This window comes from Hippoglossus hippoglossus, chromosome 4, assembly GCF_009819705.1.
Source record: "Hippoglossus hippoglossus isolate fHipHip1 chromosome 4, fHipHip1.pri, whole genome shotgun sequence".
Lineage (NCBI taxonomy): Eukaryota > Metazoa > Chordata > Actinopteri > Pleuronectiformes > Pleuronectidae > Hippoglossus > Hippoglossus hippoglossus.
Window position 1 is genome coordinate 21,305,000 of NC_047154.1, and position 23,856 is coordinate 21,328,855.

General features: G+C 42.8%; 2 protein-coding genes across 2 annotated transcripts; one reads left to right on the forward strand and one right to left on the reverse strand.

Annotated features, from left to right (window-relative positions):
- Positions 1 to 1,076: 1,076 nt before the first annotated feature.
- Positions 1,077 to 5,873, reverse strand: ttc22 (tetratricopeptide repeat domain 22). Its single transcript, XM_034583945.1, has 8 exons — positions 5,422 to 5,873; positions 4,290 to 4,590; positions 4,003 to 4,058; positions 3,790 to 3,905; positions 3,237 to 3,355; positions 2,645 to 2,806; positions 2,314 to 2,466; positions 1,077 to 2,239 (listed from the first exon to the last, which is right to left on the reverse strand). Exons 1-8 carry the CDS (start codon positions 5,682 to 5,684, stop codon positions 1,703 to 1,705), a joined length of 1,707 nt encoding a protein of 568 aa, XP_034439836.1. The 5' UTR covers positions 5,685 to 5,873; the 3' UTR covers positions 1,077 to 1,702.
- A 5,549-nt stretch (positions 5,874 to 11,422) lies between these two features.
- lurap1 (leucine rich adaptor protein 1) lies at positions 11,423 to 23,401 on the forward strand. Its single transcript, XM_034583125.1, has 3 exons — positions 11,423 to 12,099; positions 13,952 to 13,953; positions 22,010 to 23,401. Exons 1-3 carry the CDS (start codon positions 11,886 to 11,888, stop codon positions 22,886 to 22,888), a joined length of 1,095 nt encoding a protein of 364 aa, XP_034439016.1. The 5' UTR covers positions 11,423 to 11,885; the 3' UTR covers positions 22,889 to 23,401.
- The last annotated feature ends 455 nt before the right edge of the window (positions 23,402 to 23,856 follow it).

The window sequence follows — 23,856 nt, forward strand, 5'->3', positions numbered from 1 at the left end:
TCATAGCTGCTGTACGTGTTAATGTCCAATGGACACATCTTAGTACGAAGCCACTACAAACCCTGTCGGGCACATTTCAGGGGCAGTAGGTTGGACCGCCGGAGCCATCACCACTGGGCGAGGCTGCATGTTGACGACAGAGGGGTTTGTTCGGCGATATTTCAACTCGCGTCTCATCTGACACCAGGAGCACCACATACAGACATTGGAAACCATGATGTCTTTGAAGAGAGTTCCCTGCAGAAAAAACAAAGTGCAGATTATGCCGTTTTTATTGTATCCCACTGTTATTATTTAAAGTGTATTTTTTGTTTAGAAATAAACAGGGAACCCCTTATGTCTTAAGGCCTCATATTAAATTAGCTTTAGTAGAAATTAGGTATTCATTTTTGCACAGAATCATTATGTAGTTTGTCCCTCATTACTTCCACTGAAATTGCTTTATGAGACATTGGTATTGACGTTTAAGTTTGCCGATATGAAACTTTCATTTTATAGACTAAACAATGTAGGAAGTGGTGTCAATATGTAAACTAGTGCAGTTCTTAACATGCCTGTTTGGAATGGGAAGTTGTCTTGTCCTGTGTTAATGCTCCAAAGCTACTTCCGAATTATTCCTTGTCAGTCGTGACAGATCCACAATAACTGTCACTTTTTATTGTTTGTGTGCTGGACATTGTGTGAAGAGATTTTTATGAACAGTCTATGGTGCATTTAGAAAACTTTGTGTTCATATAAGACATTGCTGCAACAAAACGAATGTTGTGCTTTTACTTTGAAGAAGAACATTCTAAAGAGGAGGCGATTCTATGAATGTTGCTGCCATGACAGAGATCAAATGATCTACTTTATCTGAGGAAGTAGAAGAAAACATGTTCAACTCGCTCTACAGACTGAGGGCACACTGCACTGCTACATAGCGCTAGTTGCCTGTTTATTAAAATTCTTCATATACTGTACATATTTGGACTCCCTGATACCGGTTGCCCCCCATACTACTCTCTACGCTCTACTATTAATGCACATATGAGGTTTAAGAATAACTAAAAGAAAAAGCAAAACCTGAATTATATAAAAGTGACATCAAAAGTGCTTGTGAAGAACAATATCACCAGGATATTTCCAGTATAATGTGTAGTGGAAGTAGTAGATGTATAACAGATTAGAATTTTCAAAATACTTCCATATAAACTAATACACAGCACATGGTTGTAAAACAATGTTAATGAGTGTAATACCTCAAAAGAATTTATGAATGACAGTAATATCTGTGTGTTAACAGTTTTTTGATATAAAATATATTTTATTGTATTTTCCAGTGGTAAGTTAAAGAAAACGTATGAAGTTTAAATTACACAAGTAGTATTTCATAGTTTGGTGGATTGAATTTTAAACTTAAAATCAATTTCTCAGTTTCATTGAGTGAATACTGTGAGAAAAAAACAAATGTTGTATGTAACATGTAAATATTGCAGTATCAACTTTTTGTGAATTAGCTTTGTTTATGCTACAATATCAAACTTTTTTATTCAGATTTTTGTTGAGATTTCCTCCAAAACTTGACTGTGGAGAGGTTCTGACCCAGTCTGACCCAGGCCTGACAGCGGTGCAGAGATCTCCCCTTCCAAAGTTTCTGAGCAGGCCCCGACCTTCCAACCAATCAGAGTAGTCCAGAGTATTTAAAGTCCCATATTATCCGTCCTCATGTGAAGGAGAAAGATCTTGTAATTGTTTTCTTCTTGGCCAGTTGTTTAGGAACTATTGTCTCCAAGAGCCTCTTCACTAGATCCAGTCGTCCTGCTCTGATCAGGGCCCTGGATAACTCTGTGACCTCCGCCGTCTGAGTCCTGTAAAGGCACCTCAGCTCGGCCTTCACAATGTCATTGGGGTACCTTTCCTCTGCCCTTTGCACCCACATCTCCAGCTGGCCGATGGCAGTGCTGGGATCAGGGCCTCCCTGCATGAACACGGACAGGAGGGCCTGTAGGAGGCAGCGCAGGGCTGTGGTGTCGGTGCTTCCTGGCCTCTCTAACTCCACGGCCTGTTTGAAGCACTCTGCGGCGTTCTGATCCTCGCCTTTCAGATGGAGGCAGCGTCCTCTGAGCACATGCAGGTCCGGCAGGCTGTCGCCCAGCTGAAACTGTAGGGCGTGCGACAGACTCACCAACGCACAGTTCACCGCGGCCTCGTCCACCAAAAGGCTCTCCTGGAGGGCATCGACACCCATGTAGTAGTACACCTTAAGAGGAAGACAATCATTTGAAAACCCTTGCTCCTTAATCTATATTGCTCCTTATTTGTTTAAGCTTTTACCTGTGCCATCTCGAGGTGAGTCCGCAGACATGGACGTACACTCAGGACCTTGTCCAAGTCCTTTCTGGCGTCGGTTAGCAGCTGTCGGTCTGGGATTCCACCTTGACCCCTCTTTGCCTTCTCTAGGTCCCTGATGTAGAACATCATATTGATCTGAAAAGAAGACATTTATAGATATTTTTCTACTGCAATTTGTTGACATCTCATCTCCACTGTGTGGTCAGTTTAAATCAATTGAAATTCTCAGTCATTAAAGGGATTTAACAGGGTAATCGACTTGTGCTTGTCAGCTCGGTTCTGGCGTGGACTTGGTGTGTTGGGGCTGCGTTACCTTGGCGCGGGTGCAGTAAGCCTGCCAGTTGAGCTCTGGATCTGGCAGCACATTTAAGGCCATGTTGCTGATCCCTGTGGCCATCTCGTGTTTGCCCAGCAGAAAAAACACCTTGGCCAGAAGGTTCAGGATGAATGCATCATCACTGGCCATGTTTATGGCCTGAAGACACAGATAGATAATGTTATGGTGGAGTACAGTCAGCACATTCAGCATCAAGTTCTAGTTTCTAGTCTCTACTGCAACAGGAATGATTTTACACTGTAAATCTGTTTCAATGTAGAGATATAATAAAGTTTGCAAATGAAAAAAGAAACAAGAGCACAACTGTCAATTACCTTTTGCCTGGAGAAACGCACAAGGTTCAGCTAACAAATTATCTCGCTTGGTTCAGAATTGATTATGGATATCTCAAATTACAAACAAGAGAGATATTGTAGCAGGAGCACCCACTGATAACCTTTAGTAAAGGTATTTAGAAAGAATATAAAAGAGCCCAATCAGAGTTTGAACAGCTCGGTCTCTATTCAGGCGCTCCATCCTTCGGAGGCTGCATACGAAGACCAGTTGCGTCACTGTCAGGTGAACTTACGGTTCCATAGCAGGACAGAGGATCAGAGGCAGAGTATCCACAGTCGTGTATCGACATGGGCACGGTGGTGAAGTCGTCCTTCCTCTCCAACAGGATGCCAATGTAACACCAGGCCAGAGCTGAGGACACAGATCAGGAATCCAAATTTATCATGATGAAAAGAATACAGTAACATTTTTAAACATATTGCTGGTTTCACTACTAACATGCATTAGATTGCAGCAGCTACATTCAGTGACCACATCTAAGTTAATCCAGTTCTACTACAATACCCCTTCATGCTATTTAATAACTAATACTGGCTTTTATATTTTAATTTCACTGTTTTTATTGTTGTTTCATCCTCTCATGAAGCACGAAAGTGATATAAAAACATGGCATATAATATATTTATACTCCACATCTGCAGTGTGTACTCACTTGTTACTTTCTGAACTTAGATTTTACAAACGAAATACGGGATCTGCTTTAAAATCATGCATGGATTAAATGCGTCTCTACTGTTTTTATGTAGATGTATATGTGATAGCAATTCAAAAATTCCTAAACAGACCTTTATGTTGCGTTTTCTCCGATTTCAGTGTTTCTTTGAGAAGCTTCAGTCCCTTATTGTAATGAGAGAGTCTGGAGTATTCTGAGTCCTCTTTGGTCTTTACTATGTCGTCCAGTCTGCGGTGATATGAAGAGACCAGAACAACTTGGTGAACATTAAACATTAAATAATGCTGATGCTGTTTGTGAGAATCTTTTTACGTCAGTCTTGTACCTTATATAGATGGTTGCCATTTTAAAATACCAGCTTCGTTTTTCCTCCATTGGTATCTGAAAAACACCAATAGTGATAAGTAATAAGTGAATTAAAATGACACTTAGTGTGCAGGAAGAGCAGGAACTTGCTTTTCTGTCACGTCTTTTTTTAATTTGTGTGATGCACAAATAAAACTGACAACAGATTTTGAAGTTAAGTTACTTTAAATTAAGTTTCACATCAAAAAATCTTAATTGAGCTGTATTTTTATTCTATTTCACTTTATCCATGTGTATCTTTCTCACCAGTTGTCCCCCATAGTCCAGGGCTTTGTTGTACAACCTCAGTGCGGCAGTCAGCCTCTCTCTCAGGTCGTCCTCGCTGTCCAGCTCCACATCGTATGGATGGACGTAGGCCTGTTCCGCCAGGCAGCGGGCCGCCAGTACCCTGGTCTCTTCCTGACTGGCCTCTCCAGCATCTAACCCCATGAGGTGGGACACTTTCTCCACACACTCCCCTGCGTCCAGCTCTCTGCCCAGCCTATCGTACACGTAGCCCAGGTTGGCCCAGGCGTTGAGGTTCCCAGGGTCTTCTCTACAGATACTTCTGAAAAGCCGAGATACACAGAGCGTCATGTTGGGATCAGTGTGTTAGTTAAACAGCATCCTGCATTTATGACTCATTTACCACCTGATTATGTGACAGGGTTAATAAGAGGTCAGGATCATTCTTCATTCTGCATTTTTACATCCACCAAGGAGGTTTGTATGTTTGTTTGTTAGCAAGATTGCACTGAAACAACTCAACAGATTTCCATGAAACGTGGTGGAAGGATACGATATGTGTCAGAGAAGAACCCATTGAATTTTGGTGCGGATCCATATTTTCTTTAGTTTAATTTCTTTAAGATTGCGCGAGAGGACGTTTTTCAACCTTTTCGCTGTTTTTCCCAGGGAACAATCTAAAAATCTGGCTCATTTAGGGAACTGATATCCATGAGTGTGTGCAATTTGGTGCAAAGACACCATGGTATTTCGGTGTGGATCATTTTCCACTTTCTTTAACATTACAAGGCATTTTATTTGAATGTTTTTACATGTTTCGCTGATTTCACAGAGAATCATTCCTGGATCTTGGAACTGATGTGTGTGAGAGTGAGCAATAGTCCAAAAATCCAGCTCTAGTAAATCTAAAAGTGGTTTCATAAGGGGAATGTTGGACCTTTGCTGATGTATCAACTTTACTGAGTGACACTCTAGTTATGGCTTCAGGCATTCAGTGTTTTTTGGGGTAAGCTTACAAAGGTGTGAAATATATAAAAGAGAAATGTGTCTTTTCTGCTTATCAGATTGCTACAAAAACCTGAAAAACGTGCTACTTGTCAAAATCACCTCGGGTTAGAATGTTTAGAAAATAATGACAATCGTCTTTTATCACCTAAATGTTTCCTCAGCCATGTCCAGCTGCTCCAGGTGAAACGCCAGCAGACCCAGGAGATTCCTGACCGCGTACTGCAGATGTCCAACTTCAGCCTCCAACTCTCCGCGCAGGCTCTCCTGCTTCAGATAAGTGTCCCTGTGTCGCAGCCTCACCGGCCCAACAGGATCACAGTTGAGACTGAGCTTCAGGTGGAAGTGTCCGGGGATATAGTCCATGTCCTCCATGAGAGACTCTATGTCGTCTGTGTTGTCGGCCTCCATGTTCTCCTGCGCCACCCCCTCCACCTCCTCCACCACCTGTTGTTTAAAAAAAGCCTTAAGAAATACAATAAAAATCTTGTTTTGCTTGTATTTAACCGAGGATCCCGATACCTTTTTACTTCTCAACCTACCGATCTGTCTACTGCAGCTTCATTCACCCACCCGCTCTTGACATCCTGCTGCGGACAGGTAGAACAGGTTAGGTTTGGGAGTGACTACGGAGTGTCAGAGATTCACAGGGTTTAACTGTTTACACATTACTATATCAAGTCCCCCTTCTGACTCTCATTCATACCTTTCTTGGGACACACAAATACATAACATCTACGTCACCTCTATTTAATTTTCTTCTTTAAATGTGTATTTACTCACTTTGGGACTTATAAGAAAATAAGAAAAATACCAACTAACATTCCTCCAACTCCATTCTGACAGGATGATAGTACTTCTTTATTTATGTGTTGAAGTTTGTAAAAATAAATGTTTTGAAGCCTTGTTTTGGTGAATGTCTCAGCTGGTCCCCCCCCCCCCCCCCCCCCCCCACACACACTTGTGTCCAACCCAAGAATGTGAACCGTCAGGCTCCGTGTGACACAGGGGAACACTGAGGGAAACTGAATCAGTTTGGCTTAATGTCACAAAAAAATAAAGAAATATACTTAAGACATAGCAGCAACGAGTGACTGTGAATCGACATTATCCTGCAAGTCACGATACTATCTGGGAACATCTGATCCAAACAGGATAAGAACACTTTTGTTTCTAAAGGCTAACATACATGCAATCTCTTCCATCAGACAGTGAAACTGTGTTATGACAAACCTGACTGACAGTGGAACAAAGGGAAGTGTTGCAAGCCCAAGGAGTCACAGCCTCAGCCTCATGAGGGACCTGGAGTGAAGCAATTCAAAGAAAGATCCACTCTCTTGACTGTATATAAAGATGCATGACTTGGTTCCACTTCCTCTCACTTTTCAGAAATGAAGCCAAAACATACCCCATACGAACGCCGCCATCTTGGACAGTTGGGCTGTACAGTGGTCGACCAATCACAAGTCAGTCTCAGCTTTCATTCATTACGTTTCACCCCATTTTCATAGTATCAAGTAACAAATTAAACGCAAACTTAAAATAATCACTTTAACATACATGGGTGTGATAAGAATTATATAAAATATGTGAAACCATCTTTAAGTGAAATTAACATGGAGGAGGCGGGATGTATTACCTATACAGCAGCCAGCCACCAGGGGGCGATTGAGACGCTTTGGCTTTACTTTTGTGGTGCAGTCATGTCATCTATATGTTTGTGAGGGTAGGAGTGAAAAACCTATAAAGACTTTATTGCCTGGGAGGAAATGCAGCATCCACTAGAAAATCTCTCTCTATCCTGGTAGGTGGGTGGTGGGAGGATGGCTTGATGAGTCATGTGTTCGTATTTGAAAAGTGACTAAATACAACTGTATACTCTCTCAGTAAACACACAAAGGAACTCAGTCATGTTTGAACCAGTGCTGAAGCACCTCTGCTGCCCCTGAAGCCCACAGTTTCCATCGGAGTGTGTTGCATAATGTGTATTTACTGTGGTTCTGCCTCCGAGCCGGCAGCCTCTCTCCACTTGCACCATGTGGGGGTGTGCAGCAAATCTGAAAATGTTCTCTCTATACAACCGTTACCATGGTGGTCATCATGGATACCGGGCTGATTGCATGGCAACGTAATGATTACAGATGCTTGTCTGTGCGGATGTGCACTCTCTGAGCTGAAGACAGAATTTCAACAGGAAAAAAGCTCCAATTTAGATGATAGACGTTGCATTCCATGAGCTAAGAGACAAAACAAAGGTATTATGGGGGGAGATGTTGACCCTTATAATCCCTCAAGCCTTCACAGTTCTCCCCTGTAAAGTGGGATTAGTGTATGTGTCCCACATTCTGGTAAAGGTCCTTTGGCTTGATACCTAACCCCTTGTTAACCTACTTAATTGTTTTGGTGTCTGTCTTAACTCCTGACACAAACAATCTACTGCACGGATGTGAACACATGTTTGACACATGATAGGAAAATAGAGGATCCCCATTGTCTAGTTGCATTATTTGAAATCTGCACCGACCACAGCTTGATAATAAATGTCTCAAACCTGCCTTCAAAATAACAAAGGGAGAGGTTTCATTTGTATTTATTCATAGACCCTTCACGCCAACTTGTTTTGATATATTATCAAAGACATTTCAAACTAATCCAACATTCATGCAACTTCCAAGTTTTAAATGAGAGTAGTGAAATATGGCCCAATGCAATGCTGACTGTCCCACATATATATACCTACTGTTATATTGTAATCATTAATTTCCACATGAAGAATACAACGGTTACATTGTTGTTATTTATACACAGTTTATCGTAGAGTTACCTTTACAAATCAAATTAATTTGATTAATTTGGGTCGAACATTTAAAATATTGATGATTTTTTCCTTATATGAACAATATAATTTGATAATTTTATATACTGTGCAGCAGCTAGACATACGATTACATACAGGCACTGATTTGTGAATGCAGCTTAATGGGGACAACGCAGACCCTGCATCAAAGTTCCCTGAATTCCATCCCTGCAGAGACATGACATTGACATTGACAGGAACATGGCTGTGAATTTGGGGGCCCCTCACGAGATGTGACACGGAATACAAAGGGGATCATAGGATCAGAGGAAAGCCTCATTAATACCAGTCTCTATATTTTTACAACCCCATCCTCGCTCTTAGCTCAGGTCTGCGGTTTGTTTACACCTTTACAATCTGTGTGTAACACTGCGACACAGCACTGATAAGATTGGAGGGGTTTGACAATTCAATAGATATGTTTTCCACCCCGAACAAACGAAAAAGTAGCCTCACTCTGGTATCCAGGCTTTATGCCATATCAGACAGACCAGGTCGGCCTTAATCCACTTCAGATCCTGACTTCTTGAGCTATTGTTATTTAACACAGATGTTCAGCCAGACTTTGCTGCAGATTCCCTCCTTATCTCTCTTTTCCCCCTGAGACGCACTTGGACATTCGGTCAGAGCTCGTAGCGGAAAACTCTTCTGCCTCTCTGAGCCACTGCTTCACAGTTGCCTACCTCTGTTTTTAGTCAGCTTCCTCTCTGGCGTCCTCAGTATTCAGAGTGAAAAGCATCTCTTCTGCTCTCTGGACACATTCACTGACTGCAAATCACACCACTGAATGTCTCTTTGTTGTGTCTCTGTGTGTAACGAGGACGCATCATCTACAGGAAATTGGAGCAGGGCAAATTTAAACAGGAGTTTTGACTGATGGTGTTCTTCCATCATAAAAGTGTGGGATGTCAATTTCAGTGTGCTAGTCTGTGGACTGAGTTGAACATGTCCTCTTCTACGTCCTCAGAAAAACTACAACAGTGGCTGGCAACTGGGTCAAACTGGTTGTTTTGTTGCTGCAATGCTTTATATCGAGCTGAATAACAGAGCTTTTATTTTGAAAAGCTGTGAACTTGGGTCTGAGGATTGGGTCGCTTGCTTTACAGACATCTGACTTTGCTGATGTGTATCATATGAAAGCAAATCACTCAAACTTATATACAAGCCACACTAAAACAGTAATGAAACAAGTGCAGTTTTATTTCATTAAAAAACATTGACAATAAAATCTCCATTGCAATAAACCATGTAGGATGAACACAAAGTTTTCTCACTCTGCACCATAGGCTGTTAAAATAAAAAGCTCTGCACACAAACAATAAAAAGTGACAGTTTACTGTAGAACTGTTTAAGGAATAATTCGAATGTAGCTCCAGAGCAGAGTTTAGAACAGGCACTGCAACTAGTGTATAATAATGACATATTATTTCTAGGTTTGTGTTATTTTGCTTGTTCCATCTGATCAGTGCACTGTAAAATAAACTGTGACCAAACCTAGTTATAAGCATGTGTGTCTCTGTTACTTGTGGATAAACCAATCTCCAGATGCGGTAGATTTGAAAGCAAATATTATCAAATGCTTTCCTCCCTTTGACACAGGGGAAAAAACTACGCTCACCAGACACCTTATTGAATTTGACCTCTATTGCTCCAAACTGTTGCCAATATGAAACGTCAGCCCACCGGTCTGAAAACCACAGCTTTGACCTCATGTGTTATGGCAGCTGTGGTGCCTGTGGTTCCAGTGGGAGGAGGTTTAAGCTATCGGGAGACGTTTGTCATGAAGCACTGCAGCATGTGAGTGTACTGAAAGTATTGTGACACAAACTTCCTGACGCAGTAACTATGTCAGTTGTAAAGTTTGACTTTGACATTTGGCTGCAATAGATTAAACTGAGTAAAAGATTTGTTGTTGCCTGGATTTGTTTGCATTGCTGGTTAATGTTGGATGGAAATGTGCATGTGAAGCTTCAGCATTAGATGACGAGCTGTAATTGATGAACATAACAAACAGGGTGTTTTTTTGTCTTAGCTGTCAATCGTGACATTTCCCACCATTTTTCTAGCATAATAATTACAAATTAAAACCAAACGTACACTTTTACACTTGAACAAACATCAGTGTGATAAGAAAATTTCATTTGACATGTACTCTGACTTTTTAGTTTGGTTCATGTCCCATCCATTAACATAGAGGAGGCAGGGTTTAGGATTAATACTGCAGCCAGCTCCCAAGTGGCGATCAAGATGCTTTGGCTTCACTTTCGGAGATGTCATTCATCTTTACGTGATCTAGAAGTATTTTTCTACCCCTTGGATTTCCCTTGGAGCGCCCCCTACACAAGATGCTGGAAGTTCTTCTCATATTAGAAATTATCTGCTTAAAGTGTGTTTTATAAGTGGTATGGGCTTCATTGAACATGTGTGTGACACGAGGTTTGGATGTTTACAGAGTCATTTCACATCTCAAGCCTTGGGTGAAGTGTCTCTCCCTGGAAATTCAAAAAATGTCCTGAACGCAGGGAGGCGGGGCCGAAACACGCCTGCCTACATTGTCTAGCCAAGACTCCAGTAGCAACACACATTTCACAACAGAAATGTTGCCTGATGATGAGTCTTCTCGCCTCCAAAGTTTCCTGATGGTCAAAACTACTGTCGCCCCCGAGCTGCTTGAACGGCCGACACAGGTGGACTAGCTTTGAAAAATGGGCGCCGCTTTCCATATTCCCTGGCCAGGGACCACCCACTTTTGATCAGAGGGTGTTAACTTTCTTTAATATATACCGATGTCATGACGTAGAGATGTCCCAAAACGGTTAACTCTCTACATTTTCTCTGTAGAACTAAGCGTCAGGAACATTCCATGCTACCTACGTGGCTCTTCAGGTGAGTCACCACTACGGAGCCCGAGACACGACAGGCAAGGCAATGTTGAAGGGACTATGTCTCAATCACAATACTTGAGAAATTAACAAACTCTTAAAAGCTTTAAAATGCAACTTGGTGTTGTCTTCAAAGCGTCGACCTGTCGTTACTATATTATTATAGATATGAACTCTGTGTGCACAACTTGTTAACCTTAACCGGGACTTCAGGGGGCTCTGTACACCACAGTAGAGTTTTTTAATGTGATTTGCAAAACAGAATTACTACATTTAATCAAAGAGTAGTCATATAATTTAGTTTACAGCACTTTGGAGTGTGCAGTGTCCCTTCAAACGCCCAGAAGCAGCGTGTTTCTGTGTTTATTGTGGAAGAGCCGACCGGATTCTGCTGGGTGTTCCTCTGCTCTCTTCACACTGGTGGGGGGGGGGGGTCTCCTCCTCACTCCCACTCTGCTGCGGCTGCTGGTCGCTGTCATCGTTCAGGTGGAATCTGCGCAGCTCGGTGTCAGTGTAGAGACACATCTGCACCACAGCTGTTTGACACAGGGCAACAACCACAGGGAAGAAACCCAGCATCTCTCTCCCTGTGATTTCACTTCATCATCACCACTTTGTTGCGACTTGATGCAAGATGATGAGGATGATGATGAGGATGATGAAGGTGGAATGAAAGCAAGAACATTCATCAGCTGGACTAACAACAACAATGGTGCTGTCAGACTGGTTCAGCTGGAGCCGCGTGTGATGCCACTCAGTCCCCGGAGGCAGTGACTCCAGCGGCGGCTTCCGACAAGCGAAGAGGACGTAATCCTCTCTGCTCCCTGCGGATCTTTTCTCCGCCTCTGGCTCACGTCGCACACTTTGGCCGCGATGGACGAGGGAGCCGCCGGCGAGGCCGTCCCCGATCTGAGAGACATTGAGGTGAAGATCGGCCGGAAGACCCCCGAGGGTTTGCTCAGGTGTCTTGCGGGAAGAGGCGTCCTCTCACCGGGGAGACGCCAAGCTGCAGCCGCGCACGACTCCGGTGCAAGGAGACGGGGGAGGAAGAGTTTGGATGAGAAGATCAGGAAACTGAAGATGGAGAGTGGTAGTGTGTGTGTTGTGTGTGTGTGTGTGTGTGTGTGTGTGTGTGTGTGTGTGTGCGTGTGCGTGTGTGTGTGTGTGTGTGTGTTTAACATCTCTGCAGCAGATCACTTTATCATGACCTCAGGCACAAACAGCAGCAAAGTGCAGTTCCTGATCAATGACAAACACCAACAGGATACTGAAGAACATCTGTTGTAGGTTAACCCACAGATTATGTCCTGTATATACATATATCTACAGTATATATAACTAGCTAGAGCAAGACCGATATATTTGCTTGGCCGATAACATTGGTCGATATGAATCTTTCACATATTGGTATCTGCGTTTTCGTTTTTGCTGAGACGAAAACTTTTATTTTATAGAATAAACAAAGCAGGGGAAAAAAAGTATTTTCTTGGCTCATGTTCTATACACACAGCTGGTCGCATTTGTGCTTTCCTTTTATTCGTAGGTATTTGTAATCTACCTACGCTACTAATTCTGTCCGTCTGTCTTTATGCGGAACCCAAGTGTATTACTGCTCGAGAAAGTGCAGTGTCGATTTGGTGAAGTTTGGACAAGCGATACGTTAATATTAGTAAAAGTGGGTTATGGTAAAATTAGCAGTTGAAAACTAAACGTGTCCATGCTCTCTCTGGTGGACAAATGATGTAATGACACTGTAATCAGTGCTATGTATAACTTTAATCGTCTCGAGTGATAAATCCTGACGACCCCTCGATCTCCCTCACTGACTCATTCAAGCTGCTCCTCACCATGCCAACCGCTGCAGACGGCTGTGGTTGCTAGGGAATGGAGTTGACGATCACAGGCCTTTATCCTGTGGTGATGTCACTTCTCGTCCTATTGTCAGGTCGTTATCTCCCTAATCACAACATTCATATAAATCCGTTTTTATCATCTACAGCGTCACTTCTTTCTCTTCATACTGGGCCTTGATTTTGGTGTGATACAGTATAATTGGGCATCAACTCCCTCTGAGATGTGTTTAAAGAGAGCTGTAGTTTTTCATATATTAAACACAGCAATCAGAGGTTTACTCTCGTTCAGTCGAGGGTTATTCTGAAGATTATTTCCCTTTGATCGGTGACTGATTTTCTATTAAACTGATATCTCACTGTCAGCTTGTTGACTCAGACCCCACCTCCTCCAAAAGAGTATGATCATGAGCATCGTACATTCCTGTGGCAGATGCAGACGTGCACTCCGCCTGTGGTTGTGGCAGAGAGCACATGCATCGCCACGAATGACACCCCCCCCCCCCCCAAACAAAGCAAGGTGTCTTCTGGGAGTTAACTGTTTACATCCCAAAACACATGATCTGATTCTTAGTTCACTCCAGGTTGCGGTCATGTGGTATGCAATTTTCAAGCATGTTAGTATGGACGGGGATTTAAAACCGGGACGGAACAAAACACTTGTGTGGACAGGGACCTTCTCATCAGGCCTTTAATTTAAATTCACAGCGAAAGATGAAATCATTAGGCTGTCACATGGGACTTTAACTGAGAAGTTAACTGTTGCAACCTCCAGACACTGAAGTCAGCCAGTTTCTAAGTGCATATCTGACCAATGAGCACGGTTTGGAGTTTCTATAAATCTGTCCAGGAGCAGACTGATTAAACAGTGTTAGACATGAATCAGTCCTGCTGCAAAGGAGGGAGGAGGATTGAGAGAGAGAAGAGATAGTGATAAAGGGCTACTTCCTGACCGTGGGGGGGATTGAAGCTTCCAGCATAGAGCCGGGCTCTGTCTGTGTGTGTGTGTGTGTGTGTGTGTGTGTGTGTGTGTGTGTGTGTGTGTGTGTGTGTGTGTGTGTGTGTGTGTGTTTCATTCATCTGTGAGAGTGGTGTAGTGTAATGAAAGTGCACAAGAAGAGTCTGAGCATTGCACTTTAATCAGAAATCTGCTTAGTAAGATGTGCAGTAACACGTGTACAGTGTCTGCAGAGTAATGCTACCTGACTCACACACACACACACACACACACACACACACACGCACACAGAGAGGAGTGAGCCAATATCCGCTTCCTTTTCTCACTTTGCCAGCACCTTTACGTTTGTGTGAATGTGTCTTGTGTTCCTCATTCATCTATTAGTGTGTCCTGTAAGCACACAGCAGGCTGAGGCACGGGGGGGGGGGGGGGGGGGGTGGGGGGGGGGGGGGGTGGGGGGGGGGGGGGGGGGGGGGGGGGGGGGGGGGGGGGGGGGGGGGGGGGGGGGGGGGGGGGGGGGTGGGGGGGGGGGGGGGGGGGGGGGGGCGGGGCATATTGTCCTCTGTCACCACCAGAAATGAAATGTTGCTCTGCTTCTTGTTAACTGTCAGGACAAAACAAGACGTTCCGCTGCGTTTCCGCCGCTCCCTCCTCACAGTGAACGTTAGACAGGAACAAACAAGCTGCTTTTACCTTTTACTTTAAACTTCTCATACGACAACATCTGATGTAAAACACACTGATGTAAGATTGAATTACAAAGTCAGACGAAACTCTTGCTTCCCATCTTTAACGCATAAAGAATCTTTTGAAGTGTTTGCCTTATGCTTCTAAAGGAAACACTGTGACTAATAAAGAAAACAGTTGGGTGTAACATGATGCCTCCGCGAGAACTTTTCATCTCCTTGAACTGGGGGGAATTGGCCTCTTCAGTAATTTAGTGTATTTTGGAAAAGACCTAAATCTTTGAGTTTCAAACAGTCGCAGTGACTCAGTAGTCAAACCTACTGATTCATAATGATAATGAGAATCCATGATTGCTGGAGAAACAACTTAAACAACTAGAATGACTCTCAGTAGATTGAATCCCTCCCCTTAAACTCAGCACCGAGTTTCACACACTCGTAGATATTAGTCCCCTAAATACTTTTATTTTATATATTCCTGTATGTGACCCTTGTTCCGGATCCGCACCATAATGGAACGGGCTCTTCCCTGACTCATACCACATCCTTCTGCCATTCTTCGTGGTTATATGTCCGGTAGCTTTTGTGTAATCCTGTTCACAAACAAAAGAGGAAAACATAACCTCCTTGGCGAAGGGAACAGAGAAAATATTTCACTAATTGATGCATAATTGATTCATTGTACTTATTTTGAACAAACAAAATATCATAATTCTAGCAATAATGTATAGAAGTAATAAAAGACGAGGATGATGAAGAAGTGATGCTGTCTGACATCTGCCTCTCGTGCACTGTGTGACTCTCGCTGCGTATATATGTCTCACTCAGTACAGTTTACACACTCTACACTCATCTAAACAGATTTACTGGATGCAGAGACGCTCCTTTAAAACCACAGACGACTGGTAGTCTGCCACACACGCACATGCAACCACACACACACACACACACAAACACACACACACACACACACACGCACTACCAGCTGCTTTGTACATTTTATTCATGCAGCAGCACCACCTGCATTTTAAACAATCGAAGGGCAAATGTTGTGTCTTTGCCTGGGATACGACACTCTCCCTTTTCTTTCTGTTACGTTTCCCTGTCCCTCTCTATCTCTGTCTTTCACCTCTGGGCAGATGAATGACAGTGCAAAGTCAGCTTTGGGTGCAGAGCTGAACTGAGGCTGAACCGATTTAATCTTCTCTCTCTGTCTGGCTCCTCTGGCTTTATCTCCTCACAGATGATGTCAGGGCAGGACTATCTAATTAGACTACTGTTAAACAAGCGGAGCTCCTTTCTAGACGTGATGGAAGACATCACGTCTAGTTTTCTGTGTTTCATCTCCTCTCTCTCTGTCTGTGTTTGACCAGGAAACCTGAATGAACTTCTCAGGTTTCACAGCAGCTGGAGGGTTTATTTATTTATCGACTACATATGAGGAAATTCTCAATCAGGGGTTTTACACTAACTTCCATTATGTTGTGTCGTCACTTGTTTGACAGTTTTTATAAAGATAGATGGACAATGGGAGAGTTGGACAGTGTTTACTCTTCAGTCCCCTGTCCCTCAGAATCTGTTGTAAGAGAGAGCGACACTTCTGTGCATTGTAATAATTAATTTAAAACCATGTAAAGTGAAAAACCGGTGTCAAACTTAAAGAATCCATTTGCACAGTTTTTCCAGTTTGTGCTTCAATCTCATGAAACATTTATCTCTTTTTAGTCTAGATTGGACTGTACAATGAAACCCTGCATGTTTCCATCCAATATATGTGTAGTGGGTAAATAGAAGAAGCAAAATAAAAGAGAGGGAACAGAGATGCGTAGGAAAGAAAAAACTGGGAGTGCAATGGACACAGAGACAGAAATGACAAAATGTGACAGAGCTAGAGAACAAAGAGGACGGGTAGATATTTCGACAGCATTCAGAGATGAGAACAGACAGATGGAGCTGCAGGGGCGTCCTGCTGCTGTCGAACGGAGACTGGAGGGACGCTGCAAGGACGCCGTATGTCTGCAGAGCGCCCGGGTCTCGGTCGGGAAGGTGAAACGACAGACAGCGACACCAGAGGATACGAGAAAGGGAGGGAGCAAGACTGTGTTTATTGTTGTGTGTATGGGAGAACGTCTGTGGTGTTGTGTGTGTGTGTGTGTGTGTGTGTGTGTGTGTGTGTGTGTGTGTGTGTGTGTGTGTGGTGTGTGTGTGTGTGTGTGTGTGTGTGTGTTGTGTGTGTTTGTGTTAGTGCTGGCAGTGATTCAGCAGTCTGTTAGGTGGCTGTGTGACATTGAGAAGCTGTTTTTGCCTCATGGGAGACTGCGTCATAGATCAGGCTGCAGTTGTGCACACGTCATCAGGATGTGCTGTATCATGAATGACTGGACCGTCTGTGTTGAGACACTTTTGTTTGTCAGAGCATGATTTAAACGGAGCCCCTTGATTTTAGCACATTAAACAGAAAACGGGTTTATAAAGCTTAAAGGACAATTCAGCTTCATTACAACTGGTGATTGATTTTCATAGTGGTTTATGGTTTGGATAACATTGCAATGACCAGAATAATTGATGAGTTCATTGCTCAACTTGAGACTGGGTGTAAACAAGCCAACAATGTTGTTCTTATTCCAGATCAGAATGAACTAGTGCAGTGTCCCTGTTATGAACCTCCCTGTTTGTAATGGGCTGTTGGTCTGTGTAAATGCTGGCTGCAGCTATTCTTTCTGAAACTGTAAAAGGGACCTGCAGTAATTCAACTGCAGCAAGTGAAGACGTGCTGCTGGACCCGGTCCACAGAACCCTGAAGCTGCACCACCACCGCTGCTGTTCACCTGTTTGTTCAAAGTCCAGTGAAGCTCGACTCAGTATGCAGAACCTGAAGTGCAGAATCAGTTGCTGTGGCCCTTGTTGTAAACACGCTGTTGTTGTGATCGGCAATGTCACCTGCTCTGATGAGTCCTAGCTGCCGCTGCTACGTGCCGGTCGCCTGTTTACTCAATGTATTGTTAAGCATAGCATGTGTCCACATCCCACTGCTCTCCCTTGGGGTCTTATTAATACACATGCCAAGTGTGAAGCCAATAAGATGAGCGGTTCTCGAGCTGTGCCTTCCACATACAGACAGAAAGAGCTGTGGCTCAGGGGTTCGAGCAGTCGTCCTCTAACCAGAAGGTTTGATGGTTCAATCCCAGTCTTCCCCATCGGGCAAGATACTGAACCCCCAATTGCCCCTTCTCATAGAGAAAGTGCTGCACGTAGATGCACCGTATGAATGTGTGTATGACTGGGTAACTGTAAAACTGTACTGTAAAGTGCTTTGAGTGGTCATGAAGACTTGAACAGTGCTTTATAAATACAGACCATTCACCAGACCATATATAGAGATATGGATAGAAGGCCACAGTTAGGAAAGTAAGGCCCACGATGTAGCAACTTAATCGTTTGACTTCGTCAGGCCATGTGTTATTTGACTATAATAAATATCCTGTTTGAAGAGCAGAGCATCTGGAGGTATGCTTGTGGTTTTGTTTCTCCTTGCTGTCGATGGTCGGAAGAGAAATGATGTCTTGTTGTTGGAAAATATGTGTCGATTGTGCAGCAGCTGTTGCCCCAATTTGTGCGTCTGGTGTGATCATGTATGAGCACTCTCTCAGCCTGGAGCTCACCAAGGTTCATTGTCCCAACATGTGATGCAGAACACTGACCCACAAATGACAGAGCAGATATTCAACAAAATATCCATAACTTAAACAATCAGTAGAAGCTTAAAGCTGAAGTGTAGTTCAGGGCAGTCGGGGCGTCCTGGCATCGTCCTGGTCTCTGCAAATTCCTTCTGCTTTCAAATACATAGAACAACAGGATAGAGTCGAGGCTTTGAACACACATGCAGCTGAATTCCCACACGCAGAGCAGATCACTCCAGTGTTCCCATCACTCAGCGTGTCACATGCATGTACACATGTATAAGGAGCACAGCAGCATTGTGTTTTCTATTATTCTATTGGGTGTATATATATTTTAGATAAGTGATTGTTTAGTCAACGGTATTTTTAAAATGGAGAATAGCCATCAACAAATTCATATTTTTTTAAATGAATGCTTAATGACTTATCCACTATGATTCCTTCTTGAATAAATGTATTACACTGGTTTTCCAGGTTGTCCATCCATCCGTCCCATTCTTGTGAACACGATATCTCCAGAAGGCATTGAGGGAATTTCTTCAAACTTGGTACAAATGTTCACTGGGACTCACGGATGATCTTGTTAGAATTTGGTGGTCGAAGGTCAAAGGTCAAGACACGGCTTTGGTCTTGTGAACGTAACATCTCAGGAACACCTCGAGGGAATTTCTTCAAATTTGGTACAAACGTTCACTTGGCATACAACTGCAGCAGGGCAGTAATTCTAGTTTAATCTTGTAGTAGCTGTTCCTCTGACTGATTATCTGCAACGCTTTATATATTTTCTATATAACATTTTACTCGTTTGCAATGCGGTTCTTTACAAGTCTATTGAGAATTTCCCGGTAGGATTCACGTATTTTGGTTCTAATTGAAGGAAAAAACGATGCAAAGTTCTGAGACTCGTTTGATTAGTTGTAATTACTTTAGTATTGACTTCCCAATGAAATGGCTGCATTTAAACCTCTTGTTTAATCTTTTTATTTATTGTAAACTTTATTCTAAACTGAACAAACTGTTTGTAGACAACACTTTTCATATTTCTCATCTGTAGCTCACCTATACCCTCTGTATAAAAAGTGCAAGGTTTTGCTAGCTTAGCATTTAGAAATAACTGTAGTGTCTGATTTCTATTCCGCCCATATAGAGACGAATTATTAAATTAGGAGAATATGTGTAAATAGATTGTAATTTGAGACGTTTCCAGTTTGTTTTAAGAAACGAAGCATCTTCAACCAAATGAAATCTCTCTCAGTCTATGGATTTATTCAAAATCAATGAAATCAATTCTTTTAAGGACTGCTTTCTATAATATTGTTTGTAATGCATACACACAACCACACACACAACACACACACACACACACACACACACACACACACACACACACACACACAAACACACACACACACACACACACACACACTATTATGTATCAGATATAAGAGGCAGGAAAATGAGCTTTCCAGAATCCTGTGGCTCAGTCAGGATGTGGCCTCATGCCCGAGGAGAAAAACTGAAATCTTCTTGGCTGTGTATTCGATATCCGAAAAATGAGAAAAGATGATTAATGGTGTTTGAGTCCCGGAGGCTGCACAGTCCCCCCCCCCCCCCCCCCCCACTCTCATCCTGACTGCTGTCACATTAAAACCTTTTGGCCCCAATTGGACCTTTTTCATTTGACAGGGTCGTGTCTTTAACGAGTGTGTTTGACTCCACTGCATCATAACGGGGACGGAAGAAGAAGTTCCTTGTGCAGCAGCATAATGTAATACAAGAGACTGCTGCATGAATGTAGATGCATGTAGGCGTTTTGAAATATCATTTGCATAAAGGACATATTTACATATTCTTCTTGAGTAACACAAGGAAATATGTACAATATAACAGATTTTTTTTTAAGTAATACTTAGAATAGCATTTTTTACACAATATAAATTAACAGTTACAATAAAAATGTGTATTATTTGTGTATTCCTAATTTACATTTATTAATAGAACTGTTGGAAACTGTGCTCAGAGTAAATTTAGGCATTTGCTTAAGCCAGAATCAAGTTTTATGACAACATACATATTTAGGGCTGTAAATTGAACGATTAATCTGCCAGTTATGATTAATTAGTTAGTGGTTTGTAAGATGTCAAAAACATTGTGATAAATGCTCGTAACAGTTTCTCAAAGCCCAACATTCACTTTTCATGTTGCTCCTTTCGTTGGTCATGTTTTTTGACGGACAGCAGCACAATCAAAACCCATTTTACTCACGTGTACTTTAAGTTAGTTAAATACAGCTTTCCCACATTAGATGAATTAAACATGGAGTTGGGAAAAGCTTGGAGCATTCAGCTTCGTTAGCGTTGTGCCACCTCAGCGCTGACGGGCACAAAGCTACTTTTACTGCCATCCTCATTAGACGCAGAGTCTGTGCCTAAAACCCTCAAACCTCAAACCTGAACCCCGCCCCACTGAATGTCTGTGTGCCAAGATGCCAGCTGGTTTACTCTCTCTCTCTCTCTCTCTCACATACACACACACACACACACACACACACACACACACACACACACACACACACACACACACACACACACACACACACAAAGCTGTGGTTTTTGGCGATCTGCTCTTATTCATCAGGCACTCCATCTTTTTTGTGTGAAGATGGATGTACCATACGAGTGTATATATATATATATATATATATATATATATAATCTACATTTCTTTGCCCTCCATCATATGTTGGTGCGTTTGCATGGAGTTTGCTCTCCCCATGTGTTTGTGTGGGTTTTCCTTCCACATACAAAAGACATGCAGATTGTTGCAGATTGTTGAGACTCAAAATTGGTTGGGATTGCCTTAAATATCTAATATTGTTTCTTTTAAAAGTCCATCAACATATTTTATACAATATACAGTGTGTGAGGTAAAATGCAACATTGACCTTGACGCCTCATTGAGAGATAGAAACCTAAAGTAATGAAGAGGAAACATCGTGTGAATGAACTGAGACATAATGAGAAGCTGAAGGCTGCAGTGATCTGCAGAGAGAGAGAGAGAGGTTGAGACACAGTGCCATATATCACCTCCTGGCCCGGCACTTCACCGCAGACCTCTGCTAATGCGTTCTGCGGAGGAATTTTCCATGACTGAAGCCATCTTTTTCTTCTTATTCACCATCGAGCGCCTTCGGCCTTCCCTCACACACTTCACATTTCTGATTAATCATTTTCAGGACCGGATGACGTCGTGATAAACGTCGTAAATAAATATTTGAGCAATTTAAATGACATTAGGATGATGTTTTATAAAACCTTGTCTAAAGATTGTGGTGTTTTACTTTTCAAATGTGTCATAGTTTCCACTGTATCACATTTCTCTCTCTCCTACCGTCATATTCCCTGGTTAACAGCTTAATCTAATGTTCATTAACATACATGCTACCTAAACCTTCTCTCTCCTCTTTACCTGTTTGTCTCCTTTCTCATTTCTTTCATTTCTGTCTTTGTGCTTTTCCTATTCCGTTTCCACACTAGATGCAGCACACTGTTTAATCGGCCTGCCAGCTTCTATGTTACTTCCAATCATGGTAATATGAAAGGTTTAATAGCATTTTAATGGTGTTTGCACTCAACGCAGGGGCCAACTCTCACTGCTTGAAATACATATCTGCAGAGTCTTGGTGGTTCAGTGTGTGTCTGGTTTTCATAGATGACTTTCTTTCCTGTTGCAAACTGTAAAATAAGCACAAAAAAGAAATGAGAACTTTACTCTGATGTTTCCATGTTATTTCATCCATTCCTCCTTTTTTATTTCTCCATAGGCCCACTTGCGCTCAGTGGACGTGAAGATCCTGCAGCAGTTGCTGGCGGTGCATGAAGGCATCGAGGCAGTGAAGTGGCTGGAGGAGCGCAGCACGCTGACCAGCCGGTGCAGCAGCCTCACCAGCAGCCAGTACAGCCTGGGCGAGGGCCCCGACACGTCCTGGAGAGGCTCCTGGAGCAGCCTGCAGGACCCCAATGACAAGCTGGACAACATCTCCATCGGCAGCTACCTGGACACCCTGGCGGACGACATGGACGAGTACTGTCCATCAAGTTCGGAGTCGGTCATCTGCTCCACCACTCCGCTGGTTTCAGAGGCTGCCCCTGGGGGCCGGACAGGGGGAGGCCTCGTGGCCCCAGTCACAGCAGCTGGAGCTGGGTTAGGGGTGAGGTCTGTCACTGGGGCTGCTGTTGGGATTCAGGCTGGGACAAAGGAGAATGGAGTTGGGGCTGGAAATGGGACAGAGGTGAAAGGTACACTAGGGACTGCGGTTCCCAGTGCTGTCACTGGGACTGCAGCTGGAAAACCAGCTGTTACCATCAACTCTGCTCGAGCCAAGTCTGAGGGCCCCAAGCAGGACGCTCCGGTGTGGACCAAGGCTGCAGAGACGGGCAAAGGAAACCCTGTTAAAAAGGACAATATCAAGGCACAATCCATCAAGGTTAACGGTGTCCATGAGAAACCATCGGCACAAACTGGAAGCCCGACCCGCCCCAGTCTCACTGAGAGACAGGCAACCAGCCAGAGCCCCAAACTCAAACCTTATAGAAATGGAAAAATCGAGTTGGATAGTTGCAAAATGAACGGCAAAATGCACATGGAGTACGACGCGCACTGGCGCTGGGTGCAGTCACAAGAAGATGTGACGTTTTTGTAAGAAGGTTAATAACAGACGGGACTAAATTCACTTTTGACTCCTTCCTCTGTAACGTCAAAGGTTAGAAGAGGAGTGAACTGCTGTTGTGAAGTACAGATAATGAGGGTTTCTTTGGTGAAAGACACTGGGTTTAAAAGACAAAGACGAACGTTTCTGTTCTATTCTTCCCTCTAACAGCACTAACTTTCTATAAAACATTGATGTCAGTATTGAGATGGATGCACATTACAGGACTTTAACCATCGTCAGTTAAAGCGGGGCTGCCTCAAACAAACTTAGGACAATTTACAAATCCTGTGTCATAGTTTTTTCTCAGGGTCTTTCTTTGCATTCCCTGATTTTTTATTCTATTTTATTTTATTTTATTTCCCCTAGAAATAAAGCACAGATCACATATGATGGAGAACAGAGCAGTATCAACCAATGAACATTTCAAGATTAAGATTTAACTTTCTCATATTCGCCCAATTAATAATTCCCCAGAAGTAAAAATACTATAAACTGTAAACCCTTAAAACAGAGATGGCTCTTAAGTAAACTGCATGTCCTGTTAGTTCCCTACCATTTAGTTTTGACCCCTGAAAGTGAAACAAATGTGGCCTCTCACTACCGATTATGGCCTCTATAGCTTTTTAAACTGAGGATTAAATTTCCTTTCTGGATTTTTTGTTTAATTCAAAGTCATTTAAGAAGAAGAAAGGAGACGATCTAGGATTTAACGAGAAAAAAAGAAGAAGCTAAAAAATAGACGTCTGTCCCATTAATGTCTGGAATACAATTAATCATATAGACAATGTGACTGTACACTTCCAATGGTTATAGCCAGTATTGGTTGTTCAAGTATTAGCAAAAACAGTGAAATACAAGTAAATCTGTGTGTTTCTCCCTGAAAACGTCCCCAAACAACAGTAGATGAGAAGAAACACATCGAGGACAGAGCACTGAGATTAGCTCAGTTGTTAGCTGTT

Coding starts and splice junctions, on each gene's coding strand:
- ttc22 (XM_034583945.1), bottom strand. CDS start 5,684: ATGGAGGCCGACAACACAGACGACATAGAGTCTCTCATGGAGGACATG. Junction 2,467..2,644: donor CTTACTGCACCCGCGCCAAG/GTAACGCAGCCC, acceptor TCTTCTTTTCAG/ATCAATATGATGTTCTACAT. Junction 2,240..2,313: donor CTCACCTCGAGATGGCACAG/GTAAAAGCTTAA, acceptor CTTCCTCTTAAG/GTGTACTACTACATGGGTGT.
- lurap1 (XM_034583125.1), top strand. CDS start 11,886: ATGGACGAGGGAGCCGCCGGCGAGGCCGTCCCCGATCTGAGAGACATT.